The 15,680-nt window shown below is 44.1% G+C and overlaps 1 protein-coding gene across 1 annotated transcript in view; it reads left to right on the forward strand.

Annotated features, from left to right (window-relative positions):
• The window catches only part of SLC26A5 (solute carrier family 26 member 5), a 392,278-nt gene that overhangs the window by 343,936 nt on the left and 32,662 nt on the right, over positions 1–15,680 (forward strand). The window contains exon 15 of the mRNA XM_086967432.1: positions 1,088–1,180. Coding sequence (XP_086823558.1) covers positions 1,088–1,180 — 93 coding nt within the window. The remainder of the gene's footprint in view (positions 1–1,087; positions 1,181–15,680) is intronic.

Consider the following 15,680-nt stretch of genomic DNA (forward strand, 5'->3'; position numbering starts at 1 on the left):
GGAGTGGCTATTAATTATTTAACCACAAACCATACGCCAACATGTTTCATTGCCTTGTATACTGTAGGTAATTTTTTTAGGGCATTAATTTTCTTGCCACTGCATCAGTGCTGGACACGCCATTATTCACGACCCTACGATGCCAAGGTGACTCCTACCGGCTGTAAGGAAAGATTTAAAACAAAGGCACAACCCCTCCTGTTAGTAGCCTGAACAGGCGGAGTAAACACGCGTGGGTCTCCTAAGATTGTCAGAAAACGACAGCCTTTGTTTTAACTCTTTCCTTACGGCCGGTAGGAGTCACCTTGGCCCCGCAGGGTCATGAATAATGGCGTGTCCAGCACTGATGCAGTGGCAAGAAAATTAATGCCCCGAAGAAATTGCCTACAGTCATCTTGCTTTCTCACAATTGTTTTCACAGTACACATTATTGTCTGTTGTCTATTAATCACGACTGTCCTAGAAGGGATGGAGGCTTTTTAAAGTTGGCGTGGGAACGGTATGCACTCTACCCCATAGACCTTTAAGAAGGGGGAGATAGTTGTAAATGACTGCAACACGTTGTACATTTGTTGAGGAAGTATAAAACACTGCCTAAGTGGACTAGGTCATTATTGTTTGCATGGATTTGAACCACCATCAAGGGTGCCAGAGGCTGATCAAATAATCTTTCAAACATTTATACATTATTTGAACTCGAGGTTGTTCGAAGTAGGCCCATCTGAATGATTTCCCATTCAGCCTGTTCTGCTCCATATTACTGGTCAAGTTGTTCACTATTTCTGGGTACCTCGAACATTGTTATTATAACTAAGAAGCACTCCTCTTTTTCAGTTCTGTAGAATATAAAGCCTCCATTTAACCTTTTTATTCCCTATCAAAATGTACAACTCTATGATGGCTGTATATTTAAAATATGTTGTCTCAGCTATAATATAAGATGAAAAATGCTATACTCACCCTTATTTGTAGGATATGTGAGTGGAGATCATACGGACAGTCGTTTTACAAACCAAGCCGATTTAAAGTTGCCTTTAATTGACAATAGAAAATAATTGACTGCTGGCAATTCTAATTTTTTTTGTAGGTCAAGGAATATCCTGGAATAAAAATCTTCCAAGCAAACACCTCCCTCTATTTTGCTAACAGTGAAATGTATGCGAGCGCACTGAGGAAAAAGGTGAGCTGGATTTAAGCGTTTAAGTTAATAGAAGCATTGACTTTTTTATTTTTATTTTTCTGTTCAACTAGTCTACAATTTTGAACTTGGTATTAACTGAATTATCAACAGTGTGCACTGGTTGCTTATCCTGTACTAATTCTGTTCACACTGTTTGTTCAATGTATGTGACATAATCCAAACAAACTCTACCAGTGGAGGAACGAGAATGTCATCTGGTAATATGTGCCAGACCCACTAGAGCAGGAACTTGCTTCACACAACAGGTACTGGAATTCCTTATTTCAGTCACTTTTACCACACTTTGGTAAAGTAAACCTCAAGTAAAGTTTTTCAATGAAAAATCCAAGGTACTGTTTCTTGGGAAAGAACTTGTTCCGGTCACACATGACGTTCTCTGGATGAAGTTCTCCAATTTGATTAAAATTCAGTCAATAACCCTACAGCAGGTGGAGGTTCCCAAGCCGCGTTCTCACACAAGAGTGATTGATGCCTTTGCTCTTCCTGTGGTACTTACCTTGGCGAACACACGAGTCCCTACAGGAGCTCTGGCATAACAATACATTTTGAACATTCTGTATTGGGCTAAGAACTCTACATGAGATTATAGATGGAGCAAGGAGAATTTCTCAGAAGCTTGCATACTTCTTACTCTTGTGAACCTGAGGTTTGATACAATGTGACCTAACATGGTATTCTTTTTGTTACACTTTGAGGTCAATTTTAAAGGTCGGTTTACCTTTTTAGGTCTCGTCGAGACCTATTGCAATTGAGTCGGCTCTCAACGGAGACTGGCCTGGGCACGCGCGCCGATTGCACATCGTGAACACGCATGCCCAGCCTCCCGGAGCCGTGCACATCTCCCGAAGCACATCTCCAGATTGCCAGGGTCAGCCATGCCTCTCCAGTCGCACGCGCGCACACACACACTGCATACACACACACTCACTCACACACAGGTGCCAAGCCCCACTAACCGCCTCAGCCGCCACTCCTGACTTCTGCTGCCACCGCTCCTCTGGGCCATCCACTCTGTGGGCGCGGACTTCTCGCAAAGACGGAAGTGCCGCCCCACGACTGCCGTGAGCGTGCACATCCCGAAACCGGAAGTTCGGGAGAGTGCAAGCTCACGGCTTGTTCCTCTTGTTTTTCTTCCTTCAATTCCAATACACCAATAATGTTCACACCACCTGACTTTTCATCTTCGAATGCAGGACTCTCTTATGTCACTGCTCCAATTCAACACCTACATATCTTCCATCTCAGGACAACATTTCTCGTACACGCAGATGGTACCCAACTTAACCTAGACATATCCCCACATCCAGACTCGGATGCATCCCCAGCCTCACTTTTGTCCGACAGCCTAAGAGTCACTTGCTTGCGGATGTCAGAATTATTTTTTAAACTAAAACCTGGACAGATAAAACCTCTGTTCACTTCCTCCAGCACAAATGTGCAACACCTTCACTACCCCACCTGCACCGAGAATCCATCCGCCGCCTAGGGATGCTCGCTGATTCCGACATTGATTTCGAGTCTTACATGGCCCATTTTTCAAAGTCCTGTTTGTCCTGTTTTGTCATTTGAAAACTGCTATAGTACATAAAGTAATGTATTTGTGTTCTCCTGATTTCATGGTGCATTTTCTATCGGCATATTATCACTAGGAGCACCAGATCTGATCTACAATCCTTTTACAGATTTCTAAAACCTGTCCTGATATTTACAAACATAAAGCACTCTCGACAACCGCAACAACAAATTGCAATACCCTGCTCTCAGCTCTCCGCAGTCACGCCTGTATTGCTGAATTCAGAAAGGCTGTGAAAAAGTTTCCGTTCATCGACCAACATGTAGTAGGCCCAATAAGTTTCCCCCATTCAGCGCCAAGAAACCTTTTTAATTAAAAAGTTGTGCTGTACAAGTATTCTTGAACGTTAAACTGCGCTGTCGCATCAAGGGGTGCCAATCAATGCCTTTTTGCCTTTCCTTAAAATGATAATCGCTTCGTTTTCTGAAGAGAGTTATGCAACATATTGTGATAAGGTATGTGTTGCTAGGAAACGGCCCTGGTGATGAGGGGGTATGGCCCCTATAATGCTTGAGCGGGGAGCTTTCATTCTATAGGAAGTGGTTCGACTACGGAAGACATTACAAAGGAGGCTGTAGTTCTGTGGACACAGTTCTGCGTGGTTACTGTGGCTGGGCTGATTCAGTGAGGGGCATTAGGATACGGAATCAAGTTATATTTTAAAATGAACATTGTTTGTTATGAAAGCTGTAAGCGAGTTTGGAGAATGATCTCGTTGTTTGGTTGGACTAAAATTGTAACATTTTAGAGATGATTTGAAGCTGGAATGACCCTTGTGTGTTTTTTTTCTATTATTTATGGGGGGGGGGGGACTAAATAATGGAAGGGCTGTGCTAGGCATTTTGTCTCCTTCGAGTTGTGCTAATACATGTGGATTTCCTTGCATAATACCGAAACCCTGTGATGGGCACAGAATATCAGACCTTGAAGAGTGGCAAAGTGACAGAGGTCAGAAGGGTGCAGTGCGGGGGATGAAGAACAAAAGCAGAAGCTGCAGCAAGATTTATGGCAGCCGACAGCATAAACCCTCACTCACTCATAAAAAGAAATACATCTTTAACCATGGGTGAAGACTTAGTGGTAGAGGTGTGGCGCAGCGGCCAGGGTGCCTGACTCGGAGATCACGGTTCGATCCCAGGCGCCGGCGGCAGGTCAGCCCAGCACCCTGTGACTCTGGGCAATAGCTTGCTTAATCTTCCCAACGACCCCCAGCGCCTAGAGACGGCTGATTGTGCGCTTTACAAAGGTGGATTATAATTATAAATATGTCTGCTGTGCCTTGAGAGTCGACTGACCTCATCCGCATTACCCACATGGCCTAATCTGATGCTTAATTTGTTTAACCACTTGGCTGCTAAGGTACAATTGCACTTGTGGTGTAATTTCCATTGAAATCAATGGAAAGTCCATGACGAGTTACCCTTGTCATTAGCGGCGAAGAGGTTAATAAACACAAACAAGAAATTAGGTGCAGAAGTCCAAGTTTTGACTGGCACGAGTCCAGGGAATGCCAACGTGCACGCTCATGGCGTCGCGCTCCTGCCCTCCCGCATCTCTTAGAAGGCTGTTCTGCGCTCCAGGCTGACTTGTGTTTTTTTGGATCCATTTCACGGCGAGCAACTAAATCAAAACAACCGTGACGTCTTGTTTTATATGTGCTTGTGCAAACTTATTTTTCCCAGAGGAGGTAAGAGTTGTGAGTACTGTATGTTGCACAAAAATAGACTGAAATCATGCCCTACACCTTCATGTGAGTGGCAGAGCCTGCTTTGCACTGTCTTCAATCTCTGTTTATATGTTTTTCTGATTATTTCTTTAAGGAAAGATTGCACGCTTTCATCTCCCTCGCTCTCCATCTTGCTTTTTTAGAAGTTCAGTTCATTGGGGAGGCTTGTTGAGTCACGCAGTGTGCCAGCCTTAAGTGAGTACTAAGTGAGATCAGTCTTTGCTTTGGGGCACGGTAATAACCCAGGAAATCGCATGCTTCTACTTCCTTGCAACCCTTGAACTTCCGATGCAGGCTGACAAGGCGCCATTGCATTAGGGGCCGGAGTTAAAAGCCTAATGTTGTATTAAGAGCTGCCAGACTCTGAGAGGCCAGGGCTGGAAGGATTCTTGTCTCAGCATTAATCACCTGCAGCTGGCACGCCTGATTAACGCCAATTAATGCAGCCAGGAGAAGCAGCTGCTACCCTTTGCATGCTCTTTTGTACCCCTAGCAATACTCCTGCTACCCCTGGTCTTAGGGATCATGAAGGCAGCGTCAGGAATAGGATGGAACCCATTTTCTACCCCGTCAGAAGCTAAATGTACCATGTTCAGAAGGTAAATGTGGGTCAAAGGCGGAGGTCGAGGTGGGCAGGAACTATTGGGCTCGGAGTTCAAGCTTTTTTTTGTTTTCTACACGTTATATATATATATATATATATATATATATATATATATATATATATATATATATATATATATATATATATATATATATATATATATATATATATATATATATATATATATATATATATATATATATATATATATATATATATATATCTCGGCTCTGTCCTGCCTATGGCTGAGTTTGTATTGCCACCCAGAGTCCAGGGCAGACAACCAAAGGAAGAAAATAATTTCGCGAAAGGCGTGTATTGTATTGTAGCTGAATGTATATAGTACTTCTTACCTCTGAGGAAATGCACTAGAAGAGGGGTAAGCACACTTCACCGCAGGGAGTGCATTATGGGAAGAGTGCAGTTTCAGAGTGCAGATTCAGAGTGCAGTTAAAGTGTTGCTAGGCTAGGGCTTTAAAGACACCCCAAACGTGGAAAAGACTGCTGTTTTTCTTTGGTTTTGTCCAATCTTGTCCAGACGGTCACGCCTAGGATGTTTACAACTATCTTTTTTCCTGAAACATTAATATGCAGGATTGCTGAGGGGTCTCCCCTGTCAGTCCTCGTGGTTGTTTTTTGTGAAGCCCCTGCAAGAATTGACCATAAAACAATTGGCTGTTTCAGTTGTCTAGAAACACCACAGATTCTGCTTGACCTGGGAGTGCTCCATGACTTGCAAGTGGAACTTCACAGACAACTACATCAAAAACAAGCGTTTGCAATGCAATAGGTCACGCATTTGCGAGAGTTTAACCTATTGGCATTGTAAATGACAATGCCTTTTATTTATGTTTTAAAAACCAACACATCAATAAAAGACATTGCCATTTACAATGCCAATAGCTCAAACTCTAACAACTGCGAGACCTATTGCATTGTAAATGCTTGTTACAAGCTTGGAACTGAAAACTCTGTTATAGGAAAACTGGGGAATTAATTTGGTGACTTAAATCTTTAACATAAGAATTTGTTTGCTCCAAGAACTATGGGTGACCAGGCCTGATTAACCATCCAGGCACACTGGATTCTGGTCTGGTGTGGCAGTTGTTTACTTGCAGGGGATCTTGAATCATGTGAGCCTGAGGCTTGCCAGAGAGAGATGTTAATAAGTCAGAAGGTGTTGGTGGTAAGACTTTGAAGACATGTCTAAAGAGTGTGCTGTGGACCGCTGAAATCTGATGATAAGTGCCTATAATATATGGTATTCCTGTAACAATCAGTGTCAGTGGTCTAGTTGGTTCATTAAAACACTCTGAGAACTAGGTTGTGTTTTCAGTGGAGCAAAACACTTTAACATGTGACAAAAGCCACTGGAACTAGTCCAAAAGAAGCCTAAATAGGAATCCGCTTGGATTACTGACTTTCCTTATAGGGGGAATCTGGCCACTTGTGGTATAAAAAAAAGACTAAAAGGACCCACAAGCATCCATCTAGCAAAGGCACAAACTCTGTGGAGAGGCGCACACTGTTACACATTTGGTGATTTCCCTGATTTCTCTGTAAAATCACTTTTCAGTTTATTTCTGAACCTCTGGAGCACTGACCTGTTACAGCCTTCAGCTTGGTCCAGTTTGACATATTTTTGCTTCAAACATATTTCAAACTACAAAGGTAGAATCCCCTGCTTTAGTCAATATATATGTGTATTATTTTGACTCAAGGCAATACCATTACATACAAATAATAAAACTATTACCCAAACAACTGTAAAGATAGTAGCTAAACCATTAACAAGGTTAAAAAATCTAAATGAAAAAATATTCATAAAAAGGAAGCCTTTCATAAAAAGTAAGATTTACAATGTTCCCTGTGTTGCCAGCCCTGCAAACCAAATGTAGGCTACTACCGAAAGATAAGCAGATGGTGGTAAGCCATTCCTCTAACAGGCCAGGACTCCTTTATAGTTTTGCCCTACAAAAAGGGAGCATGTTGTTCCTATGTAGGCCAGTTATTTTTGTGCATAGAGCGTAAAGTGAGTGACAGTCTCAAGTCTTCCCATCTTGCAATCACAAAGGCCTTCATTATTCATTTTGGTATACCATAGTAAAAGCCTAAGGCTTCAGTCCTAAATTGTATCTACCTTGGGCGGTGAATATCTTGTCAAATCGAATTAAGATTTGGTTAAACACAAATTATTGGCTTTTTTTTTTACAAGGTATCCATATAGAAAGGAACCACCCTTAACACCACACAACTGCGACTCTTTTTAATTGCCAGAATCATACCTTAACTATCCTCAGTATTGACATTTATTAATGTGTGATTTTTCCATATATCTCCAACTGATCCACTTTAATGTATTTGCCACATGGACAACAGCACTTTCTAGAGTTCTCCATATCCACGACATGAATATTTCTAATGCAATTCGGAACTGGGTCTTTTGTACTAACGTAACTGAACCGAAGCATCCGTTCTAGCCAGGGTGCCTTGTTAGAAAGGTACTTACACACTGGCTCTTAGGATTCACAAACATGTTTAGTGTTTCAAAGGATTTCATAGTTACTTTCTAATTTTAGCAATAAGATTCGAATCCCTTCTGTAAACAATGTAATGATATTTCTGTTAAAAATAATAACATCACATCATCAGCAAATTTAAGTATTGCTTTCTGATGGATACTTCTAACCAAATTCCTCACCTATTGAATTTATCTCTCGCCAAACTAGTGCCAGAACTTTTTAAAGCATCTACTCCAGCACGCCAGTAGGTGGCACAATTGGCACCACCCCTGCACCCTGATGTTGGGCCCTTACTTTTTTCACCATTCAACGCTGACCCAGAGATCCACGCCCAACTTTCTATCTGTGTCTACCAACCTGAAAATCTTGTTTTCAAGATAGTGTGCTAGGAAAGATATCTTCCCCAGAGACTACAGGCTTCGAAGTGTCTAGGACTGCAGAAAGCAGCTCTCAGTTATGGATCCACACGATGTCCGCCTGCGATGTCTACGTTACATAAAAGGGTAAACCAAAAAATTATCGGGTCCTGGGTATAGAACAGTACAATGATGGGTGGTCCCAGTAAAGGTACATTTAACAGTGTAAAAAATATAAACAAAGGTTTCACAAACTCAAAGAAAACGTACATATATTACAACAGTGTTATTTAATCACACTGAACACATATTGATTGCAAAAACACTTTAAAAAGCTGCAAGTGCCCAGAGGAAAATTGGGGGGGGGGAGAAGAAGTAGCGAAAAATCGGTGATTTAGGTGAGGGTAACGGGGTACGTGAAGTTAGAGTATTGTGCACATCACATTCTTCTAATTGTATGGCACATCATTTAGCCAAAAGCTTCACAATTACATTAGTAATATATTGTATTCTATAGCCATGCATAGGAAGCAACACAACACAGTAAAACAATCACTGTTGATTATACTGGCAGCATATGAAGTGTCGATGTTTCGACCCCAAACTTTAGTGTAGGTCCTTGCAATCCTTACAAAGGGGGTCTTCTAAGGACTGTAGTGGTGAGGGGACCTTTTGAGAGGCCATGCTTCACATCTTTTGCACTTTACTGGTTCCTTCTGGAGTGCCTTTAGGCCCGTGGACCTGTACGGGTCTCTAGTCAGACTCCCAACAGTAGGTCCGCTGTCGTCACAGTCTATGCCCTATGTACCTATATCGGGTTCAGCACCAACTCTGGTTCCAACTTCAGTTCCAACGCTACTTCCCACACCAGTTTCCTTTGCATCAATGCAATACCAATGCCGGAGGAAGATCTACAGCCCATTGTGCTATCTGACTCCATGCAGAATCCACCCCAATAGAGGCATGCCCAGCTCCGAACAGCATGCAGTCAATCTCTCAAATTACCATGTAGTAGGGCCCAAACTTTACACAATCTTTTCTGCACTGACTAGAGCAATAACAGGGGATTCTTCTATCTTACAATATGAAGAAGAAAGCTAGTTTAAGGAACTTCAGTATGCCAGTGGTCTGAATCCTTCTCCAGATACCGACCTTGTGCCTCCCCCATCCCGCTTCCTAGTCCTACTTTTCAGTTGTTATTCAAAGGGTGGCAGAGGTTATAGACCTACAGCTCAGCGCTATGGAGGTGAAAAATAATGACTTGGCTGAGGTACCTCAGCCAGGTGAGACTCCCATCAGAACCTTTACTGCCATTTAGTGAGGTCTTCAAAGATACCCCTTTGGGCAATTGGGCAAAACCATGTTCAATCTCACCTGTTAACAGGCAGATCACTCATTTGCATTGATCTATACGTGGTAACCCAGCCTTTCCATATAGCCGCCAAGATTGTTTTGTGGTGTAGACATCCACCAGCAAAATGAATCCCAAAGCTTTCCCTACCACCCCCACTGATCATTAGTTCAAAAGAATAGAGATATTTGGTAAATTGGTTTTCTTCTCTACTGGCCTTGCTCTGAGGTCCGTGAATGCCAGCTGTCTTCTAGGCTGCTAAGCCTGTCCCGTAAGGGACATGGTGGCACCAGTTTTACTGGCTGTTCTAGATGACCTTCGAGTATCCCTTACTCAAGCCATTCAGTGTAATTGCAAAGCAGCAACATTTGTCAAACGTTCTGGATTGGACACAACCAACTTGTTAGGTTGAACAATAGGCACCAGCGTGGCACTGTGATTCCCCCAAAACCATGGCAGTTTGATCCGTTCACCAGCCCATTAAGCCTTTCAGCCCCTTCGGGAAAGCGGAGACAACATTCAGCTCAGTTCCCCCACCTCTTGAGCATTCACAACTGCTAAACTGCTTTAGTGTGTTCTTCCCGGAACACAGACAACCTGTCAGTTGCAGGGTCTGATATTTCCAAAATGGGTGACAGGCCATCACTTCAGACAAATGTGTTCTGCAAATTGTACATCAGGCCTATATACTTCCATTTCTTTATATCCCACTGCACCTTCCACCACTTTCAGGGCAGCTGACAGAGGACCATCCATCCGTCTGTCTTACAACAAGAAGTGCACGCCTTTATGGCCAAAAGGACCATAGCATGGGTTTCTGCCTTGGAAGTAGGGACTTGTGTTACCCTGCTGTTGCAAGGATCCTGCTCATACGCAGAACTGTGCACAGAGACCTAGGACATCAGTGAATTGTGGTGTACCAAAAACTCACCTCAGTACCTAGAAAAACCCCAACCAGCTAGCATCAGTGTCCCATTAGCTCTTCGTCCTATAGCAAAGTAACCAATGATTAGACAACCTTGAACATGCGACTTAGGACCATCTCAGGAATGGTGGGAAGGGAGAACACTATTTTGTTATACTCTCATATCAGTCCACAACAGGAGTAAATAAGAGACATAGTAAGGTTAAAATGTATTTTTTAATGACGTGATCTCATGTGCAGTATCTTAGCCAACATAAGCAGACATATGATTAAAAATAATATGGTCAGCATGGTTACAACTCCATAAAATACAAAAAGGAGAAATCATAATACAATGATGATGTAAACAGGTCATATAGCGCATAGTTTTAACACCCTCCCTATATAGGAACTATGTATTATAAACTAAAGAAGGTCTCTTAGGCTTGGTTTGGGGACCCCATTACCTTTCCGCTCAGTAAGAGTAAATTACATCTAGATCAGTTTAGCTCTCTGCATCCCTGGAACGGAAATCTTCCAAGTGTCTGAAATCATGGCAAGTGAGCAATGATAAAGGCGCCAGAATCTTACTGGGCTCACAGCTGCCAAAATGTTGTGTCTAGAATGCGTTACACGGACATGCCGAAAAACAGCTAACATGTTTTGATAACCTTGACGGCTCAGCAGTCACTTTTCAGAGATGTCGAAAAACAAACCTTTTCTAATGTGTAGACCTTGGTGAAGGCTAACATGCAAAAACAGCTATGCAGTGTTGTGTGCAAAAGCAGCAAAAGGTAAAATGGCGTTTAAACTTCTAATAAGCCATGCTAACATAACATGCACGCAAAAGTAGGCCCTAAACCATACTACACTGCTACTTCCTGATGCCAAAGAAGGACAAATGTCTTCACCCTATTTTAGGTCTCCACCTTCCTGCAGAAGGACACATTCAAGATGCTACCTTGCCCAGGACCTGTCTGCTCTAGTCGCCAGGTACTGGATGGTAGCATTGGACCTGCAGGGTGCCTATATCCATATTCCGCTCCTGCAAGCCCACAAGCGCTAACTGTTGTTCACAGTGGGCCAGGAGAATTACATTTTCAGCTTGCATTGTTCCCTTTTGGCCTCACCAGTGACCCTTGTATTCCTGAAAGTGACAGCAGTGGTCACAGCACACATGTGCGAGGTTGGAGGCACCCCTCTTCCCCTACCTAGCCGACTGGTTGCTGAAGGCGGGTTCATCGCAGGCTGTCGTCAACCACCTCCAGGTGATTGCGAACCTCTTAATATCATTTGGGTCCACTATTAAATTGCAGAAGTCAAACCTAACTCCTTTGCAGATGCTCTAATTCATCTGAGCTACTCTGATTACCATATAGTTCCGTGCCTTCCTCCAGAGGGGTGCGTCCAGGACATGTGCACTATGATCCTGATTTTTCACAGTCTGTGCTGGATCTCAGTACGGATGACTCTGAGGCTGCTGGGATTGTTGCCCTCCTGCATTCTGCTGGCCAATCATACCAGATGGTATATGCGGGCTTTGCAATGGGACCTCAAATCCAAGTTGGCAGAACATCAGGGGACTCCGTCGGGTTCTACACAGATTCCAGAGGTGACTGCAAAGGAACCTGCAGTGGTTGCTACTGTAACACAATTAGGTGTTTTAGACTTTCCCATCACCACCCTCTTACCCCACCCAGAGCTGACCATGATCGCGGCTGCATCACTATTGGGTTGTGGGAAGCCATTTTGGAGAGGTGAAGTTCAGAAGCCTTTGGTTTCCGATGGAGACTCAAATCCACATCAATTTGTTGAAATTGAGGACTGTTTGCTTTGCACTGAAGACATTCCTACCCACACCACCAACATGTGGTACTGAAACAAGCAGGGTAGGTTGGGGTCTTGAGCTCTGTGCCAGAAGGCCCTGCGCCTCAGGACCACCAGGAAATTTCCTTGATGTTAAATGAGCTGGTGGGATCTTTAAACAGCAGGGCTGATAAACAGCCACTGATGCTTAGCAGAGGACGAATAGCAGCTCCACCCAAATATGGCGCAGGGTGTCTTCCATCATTGGTGGGGACCCTGGTTCACTATTTTTGTCACCGCACAGAGCGCACATCAGCACTTTTGTTCATTGGAGGTTCTGATAGATGCCTTCAATCTAGAGTGGATTTCAGGGCTCCTGTGTGCTTTCTCACCGTGACCTCAACTGCCCAGGGTTCTGAAGAAAATCAGGAATGCTCGGGCCAAAGTCATCCTAGTGGCATCGGACTCAGCCAGGAGAGTATGGTACCCAAAACTCCTGGGCATGAGCATCTGTCCCCCGATCAAGCTGCGGTTTCTGGAGGTTCGTCTTTCACAGCAACAGGGCAAGGTCCTGCACCCAGCCTTCACAGTTTCCATCTACATGACATGAGATTGAGCAGTGATAGTTGCCCGCTTTCAACTTTCCTCCTGAGATTGTTGATGTAATTTTGCCTGTCAGGCATCCCTCCACCAAATTGGTGTACATCAGTCATTGGTACAAATTTGATGCTTGTTGCAGCACCTGACAAATTGACCCCTTACAAGCAAAGTTGTCTAAAGTTTTGTTATTTGTTTTGTCCCTGGCCCAGCAAGGACTTACTTTGGGCACCGTTAAGAATAATTTCCAGTTTTTTTCGGCTTTATTTGAGGTTGCTCTGCCAGTCTTCTTTATTTGAATCACCTGTTGTGATGAGAGTTTTTTTTAAAGTTTGCAACATTTATTTCCATTAACACCTTTTGTGATGCCACAGTGGGATGCAAACCTAGTTGTCTAATTGTTGCTGGGTACTCCTTTTGAGCTATTGCACAGTTGCCCATTAATACTTCTGATATTGTAAACAGTCTCTCATTGTCATTACATCAGCTAGGCATCTGAACAAGCTGCAGTTTCTTTCTTTCAGCCCATCTTACTTGACATACTTTCCAGACAAGTTGATGTTGAGGACCAAAGCTACCTTTCTACAGAAAGTGGTCACAGCATTTCACGTTGGGCGGGCAATCACCCTTCCGGCATTCTTTGCCTCACATCATCTCTCCAAGGAGGAAAGACCCTAAGAGGGTACTAAGCTTTTACAATGATTGCACCATGTGGAAGATCAATTCTTTGTGGGTTTCTCTGGGGCAAAGAAAGGCAAGGCCGTGCAAAAACAGACACATTCCCTGATCAATTTTTCTCTGCATAAATATCTATTGCCACTTCACTAGCACGTGTAGTTCCTGTCTGGACATTTGTCAGGCGGCCATGTTGGTGTTGACACTACAGGTCCATCGAACAGGGCAGGACTTTTTGGTCTGAGCCAGCTCACACACCCACCACTTGGGGAGATACTGCTATGCTATCTATCCTCATGGGGAGGAATCTGCTATTAGAAATAGCTATCAGAGGCACCTCAGTAACACTCTTTCTGGTGGATACTCTAACCACAGATTCCCAACCAACCTACCCACTTCCGCATTCTATGAACGGAGTTCTTTTTTCCATCTAAAAGTATCCCAATTTAGAAATTTGCACACTGGTCATGCCAATTTGTCGATAGGTTGTGTGTGAGGTCGCGGACAACCTAAGGAAGCAGCTGACATCAGCGTTCAGGGGTGGCACTTATTTATGACTTCATTTGTCACTTCTGGAACATAAGAACATTGGCACAAAGCTGCACGATGCCACCTCCCGGCATGCAGGAGTACCACTTGAAAGTTTTTAGATCCAGGCTGACGCTTGGGATATATTCACAAGGTGAGGGATCTGCAGTAAGGTAAAGAATCCACCAGAAAAAATGTTACTGGAGGGAAGTAACTTTTTCTATTGACTGCAGACTCCCTACAGTTAACTGTTTCCCTTCTGTCAGCCCTGGGGTTTTCCAATGAGCTAAAGTCCCACCTGTAGCCTACAAAGAGGATCAATTTCTAAGGCGCATTGTGGACATAGAAAGCTTTTGCACCCCAGTGACGGACACAGGACATTCTGGTTATACTACCAATGTTTCCGCTCACTCCTGAGTTAGTGTGTATGGTTCTGAAGCTTCTTGTCCTCCTACATCCTGCTGGTCATTCAAGCCCAGTGGCACATGTTGGCCGTGTAGTGGAACCTGCGCTTCCAGCATTCTCAATACTGGGGTTGCTTGGTGAGGCGTGGCTTGAGAAGCCAACATTGCGGCCACTCAAGCCAAGAGCTCACAGCTCCCTATTCCGATGGAATAACACATCATCAGGCGACCCCCTCACTACAGGACACTGGGGAGGGATTCAGAACTCAACTGGACCCAGCTGTAGCCCTTGGAGCTTGACGATCTCTGAAGGATGGCCTCTCTCACTGTGGTGGTGGCTGCGCTCCATCGATGGAGCTCTGAACGCTCATTCACACTTGCCCCGGCACAGAAGTGGGACTGGTGACTGATCGCGGCACATCCATCCTGACAGCGTCCTAAACAGCGCCTGCCTGCCAGGCTCCTGGGCGGCTTTTGAGGACATAGTTCAACTGACTTCTCCCAGGAGAGCGGAAGACCAATGGCAACTACACCACAGGCATATTACAAATATCTGGTTTGGGCTCCTCCCATGGGGTCATCCAGACAAATCAAAAATTGGCAAGACAATAGGGGCCCCTCCCACTGCCAGATGAACTACTGGGGTTCCCGGATTGGCCTCCTGATTCTTCTGCCTTGAGATCAGCCCCCATTACAGACAACTGGGCTGCTGGTGCTGTCCTCGGCCTGCTGAAGGGTCAGGTGGGGCAAGCAGGCCCAGCCTCCCCATTTAAGACTCTGAACACCTAACCCTGTGCACTGGTATGATGGGGGGCACGAAACACCTCCAGCCGAGGACCCTGCCACCCTCAATGGCCTTGGACACCACCGCCATGCTGTCATACGGTTTGTACAAACTTAGTAGGACTGTGTATCCAGACAACATATCATCAGAGTATGTTGGCCCAGTTCCTAGCTAGCTCACAGTGCCCAATGAGAACCCCTAACCTGAAGAGGTTACCAGATGGTGTCTGCAACCTCAGAACATGACCACCCTAATTCCCCAAGGAAATCGTGGAAACAGACCTACCGTTTAGTTGTAAGTCAGGCATACCCAAGGAAGACAAAAGAAAGATACAAATTGGTTTTTCAAACATTTATTGAAACAATTGTATTCTTGTGTAAATAGCTTGAGCTGCAATTATTAGTAGTAATCAGCATTACAAGAACGGTGAAAAAGATAAATAGTTAAACCATTATAACGTTACAGTGTGAGTATAGTTATACTCCTATCTAATACTACCTACACAATCGAGCATAGTGGGCGTACCCTTTACCAGATCTCTTGGGACAACCCAACTCCCCCCATACCTGTGTATGATGTTTCAGGAAGCTGATCTGGTGGAGAGCAGGCTTTCGTCCTTTGCAGGCTGAAGGCTAGAGTCAGCAGGCCT

The sequence above is a fragment of the Lissotriton vulgaris genome, chromosome 1_1 (assembly GCF_964263255.1).
Source record: "Lissotriton vulgaris chromosome 1_1, aLisVul1.2, whole genome shotgun sequence".
Taxonomy (NCBI): domain Eukaryota; kingdom Metazoa; phylum Chordata; class Amphibia; order Caudata; family Salamandridae; genus Lissotriton; species Lissotriton vulgaris.